Consider the following 20316-nt stretch of genomic DNA (forward strand, 5'->3'; position numbering starts at 1 on the left):
TGTAGATAATATTAATTAGACATTGTCACTGCATTATCAATATTGTTATTTTCATTTAATTTTCTATTATTATTATTATGTAATGCTATTTCTATTTGTAATTATCAATATTGCTGCTATTATATTTTTCATATTTTCATTATATTTATGATACGCAGATTTAATATTTATAGAGATATTTATTAGATTATCTCCTTGTCGTTGATATTCAATCATTATCTGTCAAGTTCTCGGTTCGTTTCATATTAAATACTGCGCAGCTTTCATGGTATTGTAATGTCTGTAATTAAAATCAAGGCCTAACCAAGACTTGGCCTAATTAACCAGAGATCTAGCTTGGATTCAATGCGTTCAAGTGTAAGCAGAATACTTGTTAATTAACATAACAATTAACTTGCAGCAATTTAGGAATAGAAATTCAGTTAACCTAAGTAATAACACGTAAACACGGAATTATTACCTTCGTTTCAGCCATTAATTCTCTCCAATGCCTGTCTCTAATTGCTGGATTCTGCAATTCTGAGACCGCTCTCAATGATGCCATCATGTTCCTTACTTGTGCTTCGATATTAGTGTACAATTCCCAAAGACGTACGTCTTTGTCCAGTTCTGTCAAATGAAATTTGCGAAATCTTGCAATGAACAATGTAGGAAAACATTCTATTTTATATTTACAAATACAGAAGTCAAATGCATGATATGCAAAGAAGTTGAGGAAAAGTTTTAGGAGCATGTAGTACTTGTCAAGACAAAGAAAATGTCTTAATAAACATGGATCCAAAAACCATTAATTCCAGAGTTATGGGATGTTTACTGTATAAGAGTATAGTGTATAGTAAATCAATTATTTCGTTTAAATGAATTAAACAACGAATTGAAAAATGTTATCAAGAGATAAGAAAAATGCAGGAGGTCGACGTATGAGTATTTCTGTGACGTAATTAAACGTGCTGAAGTGTATGTTGAAATGAACGTGGGACATATGCTGTAAAGAATGCCACTAGGATTTCCGTCTGTGTTTTCTGTCATCCGATCACTTGTTGTCCAAACGTCAATCTCCATCGATGATCCGTGTTATTGTGCTATGCGTGCGTTACGTCCGATGATTTGACATGCGTCAAACCACGTTACAAGCTCTGAAACTCTCGTGGTGGGGGATGTCACGGTCAAGCGTGACCTGTGTTTCTCCAATCCGCCAACGACGTTGCTGTAGAGTAGTCAAAACAATAGAAAACACAAGACCATAATTTTGCGTCTTCTAAAACGAAGTTTAACCATAAAAAGAATTGTTTATGAATAAATAATGTACACCTACTTATAAAGTATTATAAAATATAAAATATTATAAAAAATATAAAAAGATTCATTTGGTTACTTGTACCACGTATTATTTCACTAAACTGTTTTGACTACTCGACATGAGTGTTCTGCGTGTGGTGAACAATGTAAACAATTTTTTGTCCTCAAATCTGAGACCACTCTGACTACAAAAGTTTAGGAATCCCTATATACGACCGTGTGTTAAATCTATATTAATAAACTAGACAGCAATTGCCATTTGTTTTTCTAGGACTTTCAAGTGTTACGTTCGCATGAGATGAATCAGAAGCAGTTTAAATGTAACCGCAGTGCTATCCGATTACAATCTAGAATTCACAAACGTTTTGTATTTATCTTAGGATATCGTACCCAGTAGTTAGAAGTGTTCGGGGTTCAGGCGGAAAAGTTTAGAATTTTAATTGTATTTATACCAGATTAGTGATTTTATAAATGGCAACTCTATGTAGAGGTAATGCCTTACTGACAAAAACATTTCATAATTCCGAAATTACTAGTTTTTGGACTCGTGTTTGTTAACATTCTTTGTTTATTTTAATGAGTACTATATGTTTTTAAAGTTTCTCCGAACTTTTATGTATACCCTATACACTGTAAATTCCTATTGCTGATTTTCAAATTAATGTTATACGAACAAAGAGAATATTATACAGGGTGGTCCATACGTGGGAGTACAATGAAGTACGCTGTGATTCTACGAGAAAAAGTAAGGCGAAAATATATAGAATAAAATTTGTTAACACGACGCTGCGTTTTCGCGAAAATCGAGTTCGAAAATTTGACGAGTATATTTAAATTTGGCTAATTCCGGACTAAATAAGAATATATATAGATAGGGGCTAAATTTTATTTGCATAGTGTCAAATTTTGGAAATCATATGAAGCTACTACTGAATAATACAAAATTTGATATAGTTGGATCTAATTAATTAATATACAAATGCAAATGTACAAATACGTTTTTTTGGATACTATATATTATCATAAAAAAATTTTTTGATGTCGAATAAAAATATTGCTGTCAGAAAAATTCATATAAAAAAGCCTAAAGCTTAAATTAAATTTGATAATTTTTTATTACCGAGAAAGATGTAAGTAAAAGAAAAGTGCTTCTCCTTACGTCTTAATTCTCTGAGAATTTTTTTGCATTCTTGATCCATCCATTCGACATCTAGTTTCTTCCACGTGGTTTTCTTCCACTCGTTCAAAGAAGTTGTAATGACATTCACATAATCCCACAAAGTTTTCAAAAACTGCATCTCCTTTTGTATCTGTTTCGTCATTTTAAATTCAGGCAATTCCTGTTCAAAAATGACAATTTGATCACGTAGATCTTTTTCTTCGCTCAGGAATTTTAACACCTCTTCATGTATTTCGTTTAGTTTTTCATAATGATTTTCACAATCTGGGCTGTAAATACAATTACTCAGCTGTGTCACACTAAATCATAACATTTAGGAAATTATTCGAGACTTTTATAAATTTATCACGTGTAGCACATTACGTTTGGTATTAACAAGATTCCTATATTATCGACATGTTTTTCTATTTCGCATAGAGGTTATTACGTTTACGTAGATAATTAAAAGTTATAGTACAAAACAAAATAAAACATTTAAACACTTCTGTTATTATTGAAAGTATGATGAAGTATTCAAGACAAAAGTTGTACTACTTAAGATAGCAAATATGATGGAATAATCAAATTTTTTGTTTCACGTTACTTTGAAGGTTATTTGAAATTCATTGGGTTTCATCCTCTTTTTTAAATGAAATCATAGCTTTTAGTAGTAGGTTTTGCTGAAATAGCTTTAACTTCATAGCATTGCGGTTGATACCAATATACAGGGTGGTTGGTAACTGGTGGTACAAGCGGAAAGGGGGTGATTCTACGCGACAAAAGAAGTCGAAAATATAGAATAAAAATTTTTTTTTTTTAATTTTTCCATCGAGACAACGATCTACAGTGAGATCCGTTATAACGAGACGTGATAAAGTGCACGCGTACCGAGCGAAAATTCAAAGTCGATTTTCTCGAAAACAAAGCCTCAAACGAAAAATTTTTATTCTATATTTTCGACTTCTTTTTTCGCGTAGAATCACCCCCTTTCCGCTTGTACCACCAGTTACCACCACCCTGTATATATAGAAAACAGGGTGACTCATGTGACTTTTGTAAACAAGTTGTACGATAGTGTTCAGGTATACATATAATATGTGTAGGTAAATACATAACCACATATCTGTTTCAGTGTCGTGTCTCACTCTGTCATGCATGTGTCCAGAATTAGAAATAATTTAAAATTAATTCAAGTATGGCCACATAGATAAGCAAATTCGTAGCCATGTAATATATCTGAATATGTATATTCATGAGTAAATTGCGGATATTTATAGAAATTCAGTTTTTTTGTGCAAATAATTAAAAAAATGGAACCTAGGTAGAAAAGTTTTTCACATATTAAATATTATAACGAGTGCTGTACTGGGGATATTTTATATATCTTTGCATATTGCATATATATGCGTTCAGGACACTTCTTCAGGAATCTTCAAATTTCTCATAAATGCATAAAAATCCTACTTACACGAGAATTACAGACGAGTAGATAAGAATGTCACAAGACTATGATAGTCAAAACTATTAAGTTCTATTTAAAAGAAAAGATAGAATTACGTTTTTCACACATATCAATATATAAAGGTAAAAATATATAACATTATTTTTAAAATAACACATGATATCATTTGATTTTAGCGTATAGGACTTTTGTTTATCTCTGAGCGTTTTCAACATAGAGTTTGTTTTAATTGCATGGGATACTCTGTATATTAAAACAATTGAATAACTGTCTGAAGGAATATTTCAATAAATTTTTAAGAATAATATTTTAATGCCAATGGTAGAAAATGTAAAAAGAATTGTAAAATAATATGAAAAATAGGCTGTACATTGAAGATAGCGATGGTCGGTAAAGACGAAAAATTTGATGGATATCATAGCATCAAATGGTAGATCTAAAACTTAAAAAATTAGTTTCGGGAGGTCATGCGTTTGGAAGATACAGGTCCTTATATGATAGATCTTCACTACTATTAAACGCAATGTTTGACAATTAGTATAACAATGTGATATATGGCTGAGAAATAAATATATGTACGTGTAGATATTATTCGACCGCATCCTGTATGTATAGGGATTTTCGGAACGCATGATCTCCCAAACCTAAGATTTTACATCTTAAGTCTATTGTTTCATGCAAATAATACCCACAAAATTTCGATCTGTTTGGCCACCGGAATAATATCCGAAAAATAAATTAGAAGTAACTTTTAGATAAAATGAAAAATTTTATAAAATTATTTTATAAAAATACTTTCAATACTATCTTTAGCTTACTTGAAAACATCTTGTTCATGGAATTCGTTCAGGAAACGGTGTTGTTTAAAGTTATAATAGCTTAGCCTTTTCTTCAAAAGATCGATTTGACGAGTCATTAAAGGCTGGACGATATGTTTCACTTGAGCAGCCATCTTTTTCAATGTTTCCCAATTAACGGGCAATTCTACGAGCCAATTAAAAATTTTCTCATCTAAATACACGTTGTAGCCTTGTAGCAATTCTATTGTTTTCTGAAAAATATTTGTTTAATTTAATTCCAGAATGTATACAACGAGACAGTATTTAGTCACAGAGCTAACCCCAACCTAACCCCAATCACAGAGTGTTTCGTGAGCAAACCGACAGAGTATTATACATCAGCATGTTTGGAATGATATTCCTATTAAATAATATTATTGATATCATATATCAGTTCATCTTTGTCTGTAATCTTCGAAAGTATAATAATATAAACCACAGATACTACAATACAATTCATTCAGACTACGTAATTAATTGCCTAAAATTGTGTTTGTCATTCATGTATTGTATCTTGATACAATATATATAGTAGCTGACGAAAGTGTTAAAATATTTGCCACACAATTTGTGATAAAATATTGTGATAATTTGTGATGTGTATGTGTAAATATATTATGTGCATTGTATACATTGTTTCTGAAATTTCGTTTATGCATTGTAATAAGATATTAATATCGCGATTGTCATAGTAAAAATTTCCGATTTGTAAATGTCCGATTTGAAAAATTAGTATACAGCGTGAATAAGCAATCTTAAATACAGGGTGTCCTATTTCAATCGATCTACACAAATTGCTCCAAACTATACGTTATTGGAAGAAGCGTTTCAAATAAAACTTATTCTGTTTGAGGCAGAACATCGTGTGATGACCACCAGATTTGTCTAGATGGAGGCGTTTTGAGATCTCAGTGTGATCTATCTCTTTTTTTACCTTAACTATACATTCTTTTACTATAACTTTAATTTTAATTTTAATATTAATATTAATATTGATTTTAATTCTAACCTTAAATTTAATTTTAATTTTAAAAATATAAATTTGTAGGATCATTCGACAAATCTGCAAAAACATTTGGAAGTTTCCCATTTAAATGAATTTACAACCGTAATGTTACAAAAAGAAAGACACAACACAAGATGCAGGTTAAGTAATTTTGATGATGTCGATAAGACAGGTTACAAAAAAGTAAAACGAGATGTAGTGGAGGCATGCGTCAGATTAATCACAATACATGATAGGCCACTCTCCCCGATAGATAACGACGCGTTTAGAAATATAATTCAGATAATAAATTTCCAAAAAGAAAAAATAAATTCACATAAAGTGCGTGATGCTCTTATTGAGCAGGCAATTGAAGTAAGGAGAAAAATTATAGAGAAAATAAAAGGCAAATTAATATGCTTGAAGGTGGATGCAGCAACTATGGAAGATGATAAACTGTATGTTTGCACATTAGCAGTTGTTAAACTTTTTAGGGGTTTTTGTTATTTAATATTAATTGTTGTAATTATATGCAAAATAGAGGACATCGATTTCAATGACTATATACACATAATATGTAGTCAAGATCAACATTCTAAGTGTTTTCTTACTGTACATTCACGTAACTTTCCACCCCACTTAGTTTCCAAAATATTTGCAAAAAAATGTAATTACATTTAAGTTACGATTACTCATCGATCAGATAATCATTTTTTATATATTATATAAATACTATACATATATACATATGTATATATGTATATAAGTATATAAATATATAAGTATAAATAAAAAAGGAAAATCGGTAGGTTATAGGTTAGGTTATATAAGTTAGGATAGACTATTATATCCAGCGGCCTAGCGGCAACGAATACAGCTAATGTGAAATGATTTTCAATGAATCGACTGATATATGGAACGTTGTATTAGGTTGTCCCAAAAGATGTTTTCGTTCTATAAGGAAATAATGGAGTGCACAACATTTTTTGGATCATATTATTTTATTGAATTATGTATGATGCATTTTGTAGTAATAGAAGAAGATGGATCATACATAATTCAATAAAATAATATAAATATTTATGCGATGGCATTAGGTGTGGCTCTTTGTTTTAAAGAATACCATTCTCTTCCTTAAAAACAAATTAAATTCTTTCATTTCTGGTTTTTCCAAATATTTGATTATTTGGTATAAAGATATTTTTAATGTCAAATATTGATCATCTGTATTGTTTACGAATTAACCTAACTTCAAATTCAATTTATATATTAAATTATATATTATTTATAATTAATTTAAATAATATATCAAATATTAATATATTAAATAATATGGAATAATAAATTATAATTAATTTAAATAATATTAACGAATCTGTAAACAAACAATGGATTTCTCAAAGAAACGGAACTAGAAAAATGTGTAATTTTAGTAATTGTCATGTGATAGTTTCGTTATCATAGTTGTAATTTATTTCAATTTATTTTCATGCCAGTGCACTTTCTCCGCTTTTGTCAAGTATACTCGTCATCGTCTAAAAATAATTCCGCGTGTAAGTGCACATTTTCAAAATTAAATAAAGCACTTAAAGATTTAGAGAGACAATAAGACAAACAAGTAAGTGGAAATAAAAAAGTAAAAGAACGAAAACACTTTTGTTTCCTTTCCGCGATTTTCCCCAAAATGGTTTATTAGTTTATCGGTTCGCTACACGCTTCCGTAATCTCAACAAAATTATTTGATTACTTCAACAGCGTGTGCCTTTGATTAGTTCGAATAATGAAGGTTCTAATGCTCTATATTTATTATTTATTATGGAAATTTTTGTTACGAGTATTACCTTAATTGGATCAAACATGTCTTCGATCTCGTATTGACGATCCCTGACTTCCTTTAAATAGTATATAGTTTCTAGAAGTGCGTCATAGTCATCTTCGTGTATAGGACGCGAGAAATTTTCCATTGCTGCTTTCAAAAATTCTGCTAAATTCTCCAATCTAAAATGAACGAGAAGCGAAATTTCAATCGTTAAAGTAGTTTTTTGTTCTCTGACATTTTATATCGAACGAAAAAAAAGATTATGTGTGTATAGTAATTCTATATATATATAGAACATTTACAGATTTATAGATCTATAGATCTATAAATGTACGTAGAGAATCTGTATAATATAGAATTATCATATTGGGTAGCCCGGAAAGTTCGTTCCGATTCACATTTCCATTCAATTTACATTTACCGAATTATATAGGTGTCATTTGTTCCACAAACTTTCTCCATCTTTCAGGAACTTGAATATTCCATCATTCCATAACCTCTTAGGCTTTTCGGCGAAGAACTTTCGAAAAATCGAAACGAACTTTCCGGGAAACCCAATACATCATTATATATCATGATACTAATTATTATAGATGCAATAAAAACAGTATCTACCTATCATATCCTATGAAAATGAACGAATAAGAAAGATAACAATTCATAATTACGCGCGGAAGTGAAATATGCCTCTGCAACCTAACCCCAACCTAATTCCAATGTGGCAACGTTGTTCGTTTAGAGAGCGAATATCGATGACAAGTTTCTGATATATTCTATAACTAAGTCTCTACAAGAATTAGAAAATTTTCAACAGTGCATGTAAATGTTGTTATTACGTTAAAAGTTGTTTAATGGAGCAATACATTAAGCATCAAATGAAAGGACAATAGGCGAGCCTAAAATTATATCAAGTCAACGTATTATTCCAGTAATAGATAAATGATCAGTTTCACTTGAAATGTTTACATTGGTTGCGCGCGCAATAGGTACTTTGATAGTTTCCCGGAATAGTGATTCCGAGCCAAATACTCAGTTTACTATTCAGTTGCACAAATATACAGGATTAGTGCCAACAGCGAACGTTAGGATTGTGGTTTCAGAGAAATCGGCTCTATTTGCAGTTAGAGGTCAACATGTGATTCGCATTCATAGAACTCCCTTTTATAGATTACTCGGATGTCTCAATAATATTTAATTGCATTCGAAACGTCCAATGGGAAGAGTACACGAAGAGTAGGCTGTTAAAGGAACATTCTTCTTAACATTATACCGATGTGTTAATATTCTCAAACGAATGATGTGGGGAATAGAGAAGAAAATAAATTACATTTAAGAATAAGTATATTATTCAATTTTAATCCTAGTAAAATAAAATATTATTATTGTTAATATAATATTTAATATAATATATATTTAATATAATATATATTTAATATAATATAATATTTAATATAATATATATTTAATATAATATAATATTTAATATAATATATATTTAATATAATATAATATTTAATATAAATTCTGTCTAATATCTTAATTTCTTTACAGAAGTTGATAATCTTTTGTTGAAAAGGCATCCATGCAAGCATATTCTTAAGATTATTGTCGACACTATGCTCTTTTCCTTTATTATGTGAGTTATATTTGCAGTGTTCCATGTTAGTTATTGTAGTTTGTTCTTTACGACTGGGATCTTGATTTATCTTCAAATCAAAGAAACTAGGGATTAATTTGTGGAGTGAATTTATATCGCAATTTTCCAATAACGCGTCTTAGTTTTGTTCGCATATTTTTTCGATATATTTTACAATGTGAAATGACGTGCTGCATATGGGAAGCTGACATGGTTCTTCAGTGGATGCAATTTTTGCTGTTGGATCAGTTAGTTCATTTCCAAAAATAAAATAAAATATTCTAATGGATAATTCTTCTTATATCCTTTAAATACTAATCATTATTTGTTCAATATAAATATTATGCTCTATTCTGTACGACTATTTTTTTTACTAATGACAATCCTGCTTAAACGAGATTTGCATACTATACAACGCGATATTATATTTAGACGATAGCTTAATGATTCTTTAATGTAAAAATAATAGCATGGCATAATAACTTTCGAGCTGGCCAAAATAATCTTTCGTATATAAAACTTGTGCAGTTTATTCGCGTCACGAATGCAAATATGCCATTCAGATTTATGTTTCACTTGCTTATGCGTCCAACTGAAACTGCAAAGTAAAATAATTTCTGGAAAATCGTAGTCGGAATGTTAGCGGTATCAAAATGGCTCAAAATAGATATTTCTCATTAGACGTGGATTAAATTATACGGTATTGGAGAAAACATGTTTACATTTCGTCAGAAGTGTTTAGTATTGATACTCCTGATCAAAACTAATTGCATTAATGTCACGAGTCATTAAATATACGTAGAATACCAGTGCTTCATTAGTTTCCTAGTAAACAATCGTAAATCTAATAAAATATCGCAATTCTTTTCCGGAACAGCATGGGAAAGTATCGATTAGAACAACTTCGGTTGCGACGGTTTTAATTGATGTTTAAAATTGTAATTTTAAACGAGAAGAATTTGATTACTGCATGATAATGTTCTTATTGAAAGATCACAACACAGATTCCTACGTTTTGTATTATGTTCCTTAGGTTTCTCTTCAGTAAACATCTTCAGCTTATTGAAAGATTCTAACAAAGATTTTTTCGTTTTGTATCATACTCCATAGGCTTCTCTTCAGTAAATATCTTTAGCTTATTGAAAGATTACAACATAGATACCTATGTTTTGTATTATATTCCACAGGCTTCTCTTTAGTCAATATGCAGAGCTTGTTGAAAGATCACAACATAGATTTCTACTTTTTGTATCATGTCCCATAAGCTTCTCTTCGGCAAATATCTTCAGTTTATTGAAAGATTCTAACAAAAATGTCTTCGTTTTGTATCATGCTCCATAGGCTTCTCTTCAGTAAATATCTTCAGCTTATTGAAAGATTCTAACAAAGATTTCTTCATTTTGTATCATACTCCATAGGTTTCTCTTCAGTAAATATCTTCAGCTTATTGAAAGATTACAACATAGATACCTATGTTTTGTATTATATTCCATAGGCTTCTCTTTAGTCAATATGCAGAGCTTGTTGAAAGATCACAACATAGATTTCTACTTTTTGTATCATGTCCCATAAGCTTCTCTTCGGCAAATATCTTCAGTTTATTGAAAGATTCTAACAAAAATGTCTTCGTTTTGTATCATGCTCCATAGGCTTCTCTTCAGTAAATATATTCAGCTTATTGAAAGATCACAACACAGATTTCTACGTTTTGTACAATGTTCCATAGGCTTCTCTTCAGTAAATATCTTCAGCTTATTGAAAGATCACACCTCAGATTCCTACATTTTGTATCACGTTCCTTAGGCTTCTTTTCATCATATTTGCTGATATTATCTTCAGCTTATTGCAAAATTATAACAAAAATTCCTACGTCTTATATGATGTTCCTTAGGCTTCTCTTCAGTCGATATGCACAGCTTATTGAAAAATCACAACAAAAATTCCTACCTTCTATATCATGTTCCTTAGGCTTCTCTTCAGAAAACGTCTTCAACTTATTGAAAGATTATAACAACAATTCCCACGTTTTGAACCATGTTCCATAGGCTTCTCTTCAGTCAATATGCAAAACTTATTGAAAGATTACAACATAGATACCTATGTTTTGTATTATATTCCATAGGCTTATCTTCAGTCAGTATGCAGAGCTTATTAAAAGATCACAACATAGATTTCTACGTTTTGTACAATGTTCCTTAGGCTTCTCTTCAGCACATTTTGCTGTTTTTGCTGATATTATCTTCAGTTTACTGAAAGATTATAACAAAAATTCCTACGTCTTATATGATGTTCCTTAGGCTTCTCTTCAGTCGATATGCACAGCATATTGAGAGATCACAACAAAAATTCCTACCTTCTATAACATGTTTCTTAAGCTTCTCTTCAGAAAATGTCTTCCACTTATTGAAAGATTACAACAAAAATTCCCACGTTTTGTATCATGTTCCATAGGCTTCTCTTCAGCAAATATCTTCAGCTTATTGAAAGATCACACCTCAGATTCCTACATTTTGTATCACGTTCCTTAGGCTTCTCTTCAGCATATTTGCTGATATTATCTTCAGCTTATTGCAAGATTATAACAAAAATTCCTACGTCTTATATGATGTTCCTTAGGCTTCTCTTCAGTCGATATGCACAGCATATTGAGAGATCACGACAAAAATTCCTACCTTCTATATCATATTTCTTAAGCTTCTCTTCAGAAAATGTCTTCAACTTATTGAAAGATTATAACAAAAATTCCCACGTTTTGTATCATGTTCCATAGGCTTCTCTTCAGCAAATATCTTCAGCTTATTGAAAGATCACACCTCAGATTCCTACATTTTGTATCACGTTCCTTAGGCTTCTCTTCAGCATATTTGCTGATATTATCTTCAGCTTATTGCAAAGTTATAACAAATATTCCTACGTCTTATATGATGTTCCTTAGGCTGCTCTCCAGTCGATATGCACAGCTTATTGAAAGATGACAACAAAAATTCCTACCTTCTATATCATGTTCCTTAGACTTCTCTTAAGAACATGTCTTCAACTTATTGAAAGATCACACCCCAGACTCCTACATTTTGTAACACGGTCCCTATCGCTTTCTTACTTACCATTTTGGTCAAAACTACAATGCTACGTACTCTATAGACTCAACATTCTAACACACAAGGACTAGAGAAAGTTAGTTGATATTTCATTTCTTTTCAAAATTATAAATAACTTAGTAGACTAGTCCTCCTTATTTCGACTAATTAATTTCAATGAAGGAATACGTCATTTTCGCAACACGCTCGTCTGCCGTGTAGAATTTTTTAATATCTCAGATTTATCAACCCCATTTATCGTCATATCACCAGAATCTGGAATTATCTGAATAATATTGCTGATCCAGTTGAATCTTTCGGATCGATCAATAAATGCACAAGAACGTCTATGAAACTCTTAAAAGACACTATACTCACTTTTTTGTCTGTACTTTCAAATCTGTATCTTGATTAATTCTATAATTCTAATTAATCTAACTAATCTATTAATTCTATAATATCGTATAAATGCTCATAAATATAACATAAATATAAATATAAGTTCTCAATAATAATTCTAATAAAATATCAACATACTTTCTCGAAACAACATAACCTCGAAAAGTATCGATCAGAAGAATTTTAACCGTAAAAATCTTGCAATATCAAATGAAGGTTAAATCTAATAGAAATTTTAAAAATTTAATTACTGTGTGGTTATTCGGTTGACCAGATACTCCTTCAGCACGTTAGCCCATTTGCAAATTATGTTCAAGAGCGTCTGCTTGAAAGGTTTTATGTCAAGTTTCAACCATCGACAAAAGATTTGCTCATTTTGCAATTGATCGCACTGGTTGTACAGAGACATAAAATAATCTATTTCTCGCTTGAAGTCCGCTAAATCTGGTTTTTTCTCTTTCAGGTTATCTGGGATAAACTCTGGATGCTGTTCGATCATTTCTCTTTGCTTGGGACTTACGTATTGAGAAAATCTCAAAAAATAGGATAAATATTCCTGTTTATCGTCTGTCCACAGCCACGAGTAGATTTCGTATATCTGTGGATAATAATTTGTACCAGTAATTCCTTGCCATTAATTATTTGAGGTTATGTCAGAATATACAGGGTGAATCAGTGAATACTATCACTTAGAATAGCTCGTTATTTATTGACTTTAGCAAAAAATGTTTGAAGTAAAACTTATTGTACTTGAGAAGACCGATTGTATAAATATATTTCGATTTTTTGATGCTTTATGTTTTCTGAGATATCAAGTTAACTTTGTTTTTTTAACGATTATTTTTAACATCATATTTTTTAGATACTCCGTTGTAGCGGCTAAAAAGACCAATTCAACGAGCTAGAATAAGCTGACCTTCAGTTGACCTTGAAACCCAAAACGAAACGAGAATTCGTCAAAAGTAACCTGTCTTGAATTCAAAAATTTACAAAAACTCAACATCACAGCGATATCTCAGAAAATATAAGATTAGAATACAAGAAATAATTAAAATATATTCATCCGGTCTGGCTTCTTAAATAAATAAATTGCATTTCAATGGTTGAAATAAGAGAAATGAGAAATACGGTAATTTTTATAAAAATGTTAAATTCAAGTTCAGATAATTACATATACATGTCCTTTCACTTCTATTAAGGCCAATTTTGCTCGATTGCAAGTTTCTTCCAACATAAACACGATACCTTCCTCTTCAGCAACATCGAGCTTCGACGATGAAAATACAATTAATATAGTTTGTATGGAAGGAAAAATTAGTCGACTATTAACGTTTTATCAAAAATTGTTCTATTAAAAATTGTAAAAACAATTGTCAATATACTAGTTAGAAATATCAGTGATAAATAATATACCGCGTAATTTTCTCGACCTTCATGCAACTCAGGATCGACGCGTGGTATGAGGGTGCCCATTTTCATCATTTCAAGTAGAAGTGACTCGAAGAAAGCATAGAAACCTTCCGGATCATCTAATTCTACTGGCGGTCGGAAAACAATACTAGGGTTCTATCAACATATAAACCAGCAGAGAGAATGATTAAAGAATTGTTGCATTAGGTACATGCACGTGCTTCATTTAACAATAAGAATTTTACGTATTTATAAAGATAGAAAATTGTAACATATAATTTAGTATTGTAAAAGTTTTTAATATTTATTACTTAATTTATGTTAGTAACATATTAAGGTCGTGTCTAGATTTCATGCCCTTTTAACCCTTTTTTTCACTTAAAAGGTAAAGATATATAGTTAAAAAAAAATCGAGTGTTTTTAAATAGTTCGACATAGTCACATCTGCAGAAATACTCACCTCCAAACACATCTGAATCTCAAACGAGGGACATATTTCGCCTTCGGGATCAGTTTCGTCGAGAATGTAACAAATACTGCGAAGATAATAATAAATGATTGTTTAATTCTTATCAAACGTTGCATAAAGTGTTGTTTTAATGTTGCAAAGACTTAAAAGAGTAGCCACATTCAGATGAATATTAAATGTTATAAAACGTTTATTTTTCAATATCTAAATTATTAGATAGTAAAATGGAAATAATGTTTTTCATAGTGGCAATCTGAATTTAAAAATGTAGAAACACGTAAAATTAAAGCTGTTATCCAGACGCAAAATATTTTGCGCTCTATAATTCTGTTGATTCATAATAATATTTATTTTTATAATACTTAACAATTTTTAATTTAGTTCATTCTTGGTGGAAATTAAATAGTACATATATGTTGGAAACAATATCAAATTCGTTTAAAATTTCGTTTTTCAGAGAATTGACGTTAAAAAATTGTCTGATACCAGTACTATTGTATTTCGTTATAAACAAATATATCTACTACTTATGTTTGCGTTTATCCCATAACGTAAAGAAGAACAAATAATGAAACAAAATGTTCATGCACGTATTCTGATTTTTATTCTGTCCATTAGATCTGGGATATTATATTTGTCTTCTGATTCTGTCGTACGTCTTTTGTATTCCGGGATGTCCTATCAAGTCATGATTTTCTATTAGTATTTGTTCTATCTCTTCTTCACTTAAACTCTGTATTGGTTCGTAAGCAAACTCTATGTCGTCGCGTTGGTCATTAAAAAATAAAAGAAGTCTTTTTATATGTGCTTTGTCTTGTGCGTTTAAGTTGTTGTCTCCTATTCCTATCTTACTATTTGTTTTGAGTACGTTTGATATTTTCTGTAACCGTGCGGTTTCGTCATATGGGCCTAGATTCAGCTCTTTATATCATAGCTGTCCGCCTGTGGCTTCGCCCGCACAATATTTAAATTTCTGTTCACTGCCATCTATTCGAACACCTTTTAGGAGGTGATTTTCAAAAAACCCTCAAACGCGTTTTTTTTTTTATTTTTTATTTTATTTTTAATGGGGAATTTGTTCGCCAAACCTCCAGCTGAAGTGGATGTGCAAATACGCTTATCTTTTGAGAAAAAAACCTATTTCTTCTTTTTATTCCCACGAAAGTTGAATTTCGAAAAACGCTGAAACGTCTGCCTACTTTTAATGAGAAGTTCGTCTATCAAATTTCATATCTTCAGTTTTAGCGCTTATTCTTTGAGAAGAAAACGTATCTCTTTTTCATATATTATACATAAGAGCTGAACTTCGAAAAAGTCGAATTTCACGCGCCCCACTTTAGCAATGCATAGGATGTGAGCATCCTTTAAAAAAATTGTTTCTTCGACCATTCGCGGAGTACGTCAACGGGAGTCGTAAATTCCCGTTACGATTAGATAATCGACGCCATGAACTGATCGATCCCCTTATTTCTGTTAGGATAATAGGGGGTGGTTCAATCGACTTTACACTGAATTAACACATATAAATTACAGTTTATTCCAACAACTTTATATAGAAGCTAATTACGCTGATGCGTATGTACAAGTTAAGTAAGTGATTGATCTAAGGGTAGAAACCTGGTAAAGATGTGTTGACTATCCTAACGATGAAGAATAAGTGAAGTTCAGAGACGATGCTGCATCGGAGGAAAACTAGTGATGGGTGTGTCTAGCACACGGGACCATCGGATTTGTTGATGAAAATTTTAGTTAGGAAAGCGAGGGCAATGGACATTGCTTCCGATTGGATAATAAGAAGGTTGGGCTGGGCGTTAACGAATGAATCAGTCGCTCTAGTGTTATATACAGGGAGGTTGGTAACTGGTGGTACAAGCGGAAAGGGAGTGATTCTACGCGAAAAAAGAAGTCGAAAATATAGAATAAAAATTTTTCGTTCGAGGCTTTGTTTTCGAGAAAATCGACTTTGAATTTTCGGTCGGTACGCGTGCACTTTATCAGGTCTCGTTATAACGGATCTCACTGTAGATCGTTGTTTCGATGGAAAATATCGCAGTTTAAGTTTGTTTTTGCCGTAATGGAAAATTAGGAATACATAATGAAATAATATGAAGTAATCATAAAGTTTATTATTACAAAAATTGCTGAAAATGCTGCCCATTCTATATATATACAGGGTGTACTGAAAATTGTGGTACAAGCCGAAAGAGGGTGATAGCTCATGCAAAAGTAAGTCGAAAATGTAGAGTAGCAATTTTCGATACAAGGCTCCGTTTTCGAGAAAATCGATTATAAAATTTCGTCCGCCTGACTCCCGTTATTTTTCAAGTACACGTGTACCTACATGATGGAACCCTATAACCCATATTTTTAAAAAGCTACGTAATATTTTACACATCTGGATGCACGTGCGCAAATACCATTGCTCTTCACGTAAATTTATATTATATTTATATGACATAGATAATATTATATTTTTATATACTTTCTTTTTTTTTTATTTTTCCCATATTTTCTATCTTTCTTGACAATCTACTTTTAATAATCTGCAATCGAAGCATCGAGAAACAGAAATGTTTTAGTATTACGCGACCATTTTCATACATTGTATCATTCTCATTATGGCACACACCACCTATGTTTTTTTAAATATTCTATTTTTTGATTATCAGGAACAAATAAGAAAAATGTTTACTTCAGCCAACGTTCAAACCGCGTTGAGTGCACTCGTTCTCGTCCGATCACGAAAGTTAAGCAGCGCTGGGCACGGATAGTACTTGGATGGGTGACCGCCTGGGAACTCCGTGTGGTGTTGGCTTTTTTTTTTATTTTTCCAATATTTTTTACCTTTCTTGACAATCTATTTTTAACAATCTACAATCGAAGCATCGAGAAACAGAAATGTTTTAGTATTACGAGACCATTTTCATACGTTGTATCATTCCCATTTTGGCACACACCTATGTTTCTTTAAATATTCTATTTTTTGATCATCAGGAACAAATAAGAAAAATGTTTACTTCAGCCAACGCTCAAACCGCGTTGAGTGCACTCGTTCTCGTCCGATCACGAAAGTTAAGCAGCGCTGGGCACGGATAGTACTTGGATGGGTGACCGCCTGGGAACTCCGTGTGGTGTTGGCTTTTTTTTTTATTTTTCCCATATTTTCTATCTTTCTTGACAATCTACTTTTAATAATCTGCAATCGAAGCATCGAGAAACAGAAATGTTTTAGTATTACGCGACCATTTTCATACATTGTATCATTCTCATTATGGCACACACCACCTATGTTTTTTTAAATATTCTATTTTTTGATTATCAGGAACAAATAAGAAAAATGTTTACTTCAGCCAACGCTCAAACCGCGTTGAGTGCACTCGTTCTCGTCCGATCACGAAAGTTAAGCAGCGCTGGGCACGGATAGTACTTGGATGGGTGACCGCCTGGGAACTCCGTGTGGTGTTGGCTTTTTTTTTTCCAATCTTTTTACTTTTTTTTAATAATCTATTTCTAATAATCTACTTTAAACTTTTGATCTTAAATCTTTTGATATTACACGACTATTACCATACATTATATCATTCTCCCATACACGTACAAATAAATTATCACATGTCTGAAAATTAAGAGGTCACGTTTCTTGATATGCTAAAATTTTATAACAGATTAATATCAAAAATTGTTATTCTATATTTTCGACTTTGCAGGAGAGTTACCGCCATTCGGCTTGTACTACCGAACGAAGTACCTAAGTACGAAGAAACCTATTCAACCGACTGTCGTTACCTCCCAAGTAAATATGAAAATATGAAAGATTGTTATTCCATATACGCGACTATTGTTACGCGGGGAATCACCTCCATTTGATTTATATTACCGAACATAGTAGCTAAATGCGAAGAAATCCGTTTAATCTTAGACAGCGAAATATGTCGTAAACTGAACTCGATAACTTCATCGAAAAATATGTTTTAAATAAAAGTGTATTTTCGACCACTCGCAGGGACGCAATCGCGAGGAGAGACGTCAACGGGAGTCGTAAATTCCCGTTACGATTATAGCAATCGACACCACGAATTGATCGATCCCCTGATTTCGGTTAAGATAATAGGGGTGATCCAGTTAGTATAACACTGTGGTTCACAGAATTATAAATTATATATTTCCAACACTTAAATTACACTGTGGAGTAGGTATAAATAGATAACAACTTGTCGCACGAAGATAAGATAGATATGCACACTAGAGCAAGGTTCTTATAATTGAATTTAATATGTTAGTGGACGTAGCACTATAGGATACTTAATAGAGGAGGTGAATGTTCGACAATACCGAGAACCGACTTAGATAGTTGATGTGAGTTATACTCCTCTAGCGTTATGCTTGGACTTAGACGTTAGGCGTTAGCTTTTGTACTTAGTTGTTGCAGGCGTTAGTTTTTGTACTTAGTTGTTGACTTTTCTAGCGGTGTAGAACAAGTAAAGTAGAGTGACGATGCTGTGTTGGAGGAAAGATAGCGAAGGGTGTGTCTAGCGCATGGGACCATCGGATTTGTTCATGACATTTGTGGTCAGGAAAGTGAGGACAGTATACATTGCTTCTGATTGGATAAACGTAGGTTGGTGGACTAGGAAGAGTCTTAGCCGCCCTCGATAGAAAGTTGCTAGTGGGAAGCATCGTACGTGAGAAAAACTTTCCCATGTCAAGCCGTAGTAGACAGTAGTCTTTAGAAAAGAATTTGGAAAAACGATATTTGTTGGGTCTGAAGGACTTTAGCTAGCAAATTACTGGGATTTATGATGGATCCTTAAGACTATTGAGAGTACGCAGCAAGGATGAGCGGACATCTGGTTCCCGTCTGGGCCGCGGTGTACGGCCTGGTCTAGGTAGAGTGTCGCCCGATGTAACAAAAAGTTTTAGTGTTCTGAGAGAAACATTTGGTGCTGTCCGTTTCCCAATATTGGGTCAAGGTCGTTCAGCTGTATCACGACCAGCTTAGTTTTTTAGATAACCCCCACTTTTTTACGGGTCGTGATTGTATGGTAAAAGATAAATACCTTTTGCTCTTATTAGTTTTTCGATTTGGCCTTCTGTTTTGCAGATATTTGATTTCGGCGTGAAATCACCATCCGCTTGAATTTTTCTATTGTTTTGAATTTGAACCATACGATTAGAACAGTATCAAAGTGTTCAGGAAGGAAGTGTTCAGCTGATGGTAATAACTAAGAAAATGCGGAAAATACGTATTAATTTAAGCACGTGTTCCTGTGTATTACACGTTTACACATTCTCGTACACAGTATTTTTCACACAGCGCCATAATTAAAGATTAAGTGCATTAAGATTCGGTGATCCCGGAAGTTATAAAACTGGTCCTTTTCGCCCTATCCATTGACTTGTGTGTTTCACATCTAAGAACCACTAATATCACTGGCACAATATACAAGAGCATTATCTTGCTGAAACCATGACCTCTGTCGATCGTTCTGATGGATCCATGTCGAACGTCATCATTCAAGATATCCTGACAAAAGTTTTGAGACAAAATCTACACAAATTCGACAGTTAATAGCCGCAATGAAGTTGGAAGGAACGCAGTCCAATGATATTGACTTTGACATTGAATGTTCCAGCTTAAACATGTAAGCTCCAATGATATTGATTGAGCACCTGTGGATGTAACTGTGGCGGAGGTTGTCGCTGCCAGGTGAAAAGAGAGTTTAGCGTTTCGTCCCGGGACTACCGGTGGACTCGTCAGTAAG

At 32.3% G+C, this 20316-nt stretch overlaps 1 protein-coding gene and 3 non-coding genes across 9 annotated transcripts in view; 3 read left to right on the forward strand and 1 right to left on the reverse strand.

Moving 5' to 3' along the window:
* The window catches only part of LOC100743327 (dynein beta chain, ciliary-like), a 54020-nt gene that overhangs the window by 13446 nt on the left and 20258 nt on the right, over positions 1-20316 (reverse strand). For all 6 annotated transcript variants that reach the window (XR_004462814.1, XM_033324202.1, XM_033324203.1 and 3 more), the window contains 8 exons: positions 14546-14621; positions 14089-14241; positions 13847-13942; positions 12927-13273; positions 7586-7742; positions 4739-4971; positions 2459-2748; positions 461-609 (listed from right to left, as the gene is read on the reverse strand). Coding sequence is in view for 5 of the 6 variants with exons in the window: in XM_033324202.1 (XP_033180093.1) it covers positions 461-609; positions 2459-2748; positions 4739-4971; positions 7586-7742; positions 12927-13273; positions 13847-13942; positions 14089-14241; positions 14546-14621 (1501 nt within the window). In the remaining variant the exon portion in view is untranslated. The remainder of the gene's footprint in view (positions 1-460; positions 610-2458; positions 2749-4738; positions 4972-7585; positions 7743-12926; positions 13274-13846; positions 13943-14088; positions 14242-14545; positions 14622-20316) is intronic.
* LOC112213892 lies at positions 17251-17369 on the forward strand. The gene has a single exon (XR_002947810.1). It is a non-coding gene; the product is annotated as a 5S ribosomal RNA (ribosomal RNA).
* LOC112213890 lies at positions 17576-17694 on the forward strand. Its single transcript, XR_002947808.1, has one exon. It is a non-coding gene; the product is annotated as a 5S ribosomal RNA (ribosomal RNA).
* Positions 17904-18022, forward strand: LOC112213891. The gene has a single exon (XR_002947809.1). It is a non-coding gene; the product is annotated as a 5S ribosomal RNA (ribosomal RNA).

This window comes from Bombus impatiens, unplaced genomic scaffold (assembly GCF_000188095.3).
Source record: "Bombus impatiens unplaced genomic scaffold, BIMP_2.2 scf_1674, whole genome shotgun sequence".
NCBI classification, from domain to species: Eukaryota; Metazoa; Arthropoda; class Insecta; order Hymenoptera; family Apidae; genus Bombus; species Bombus impatiens.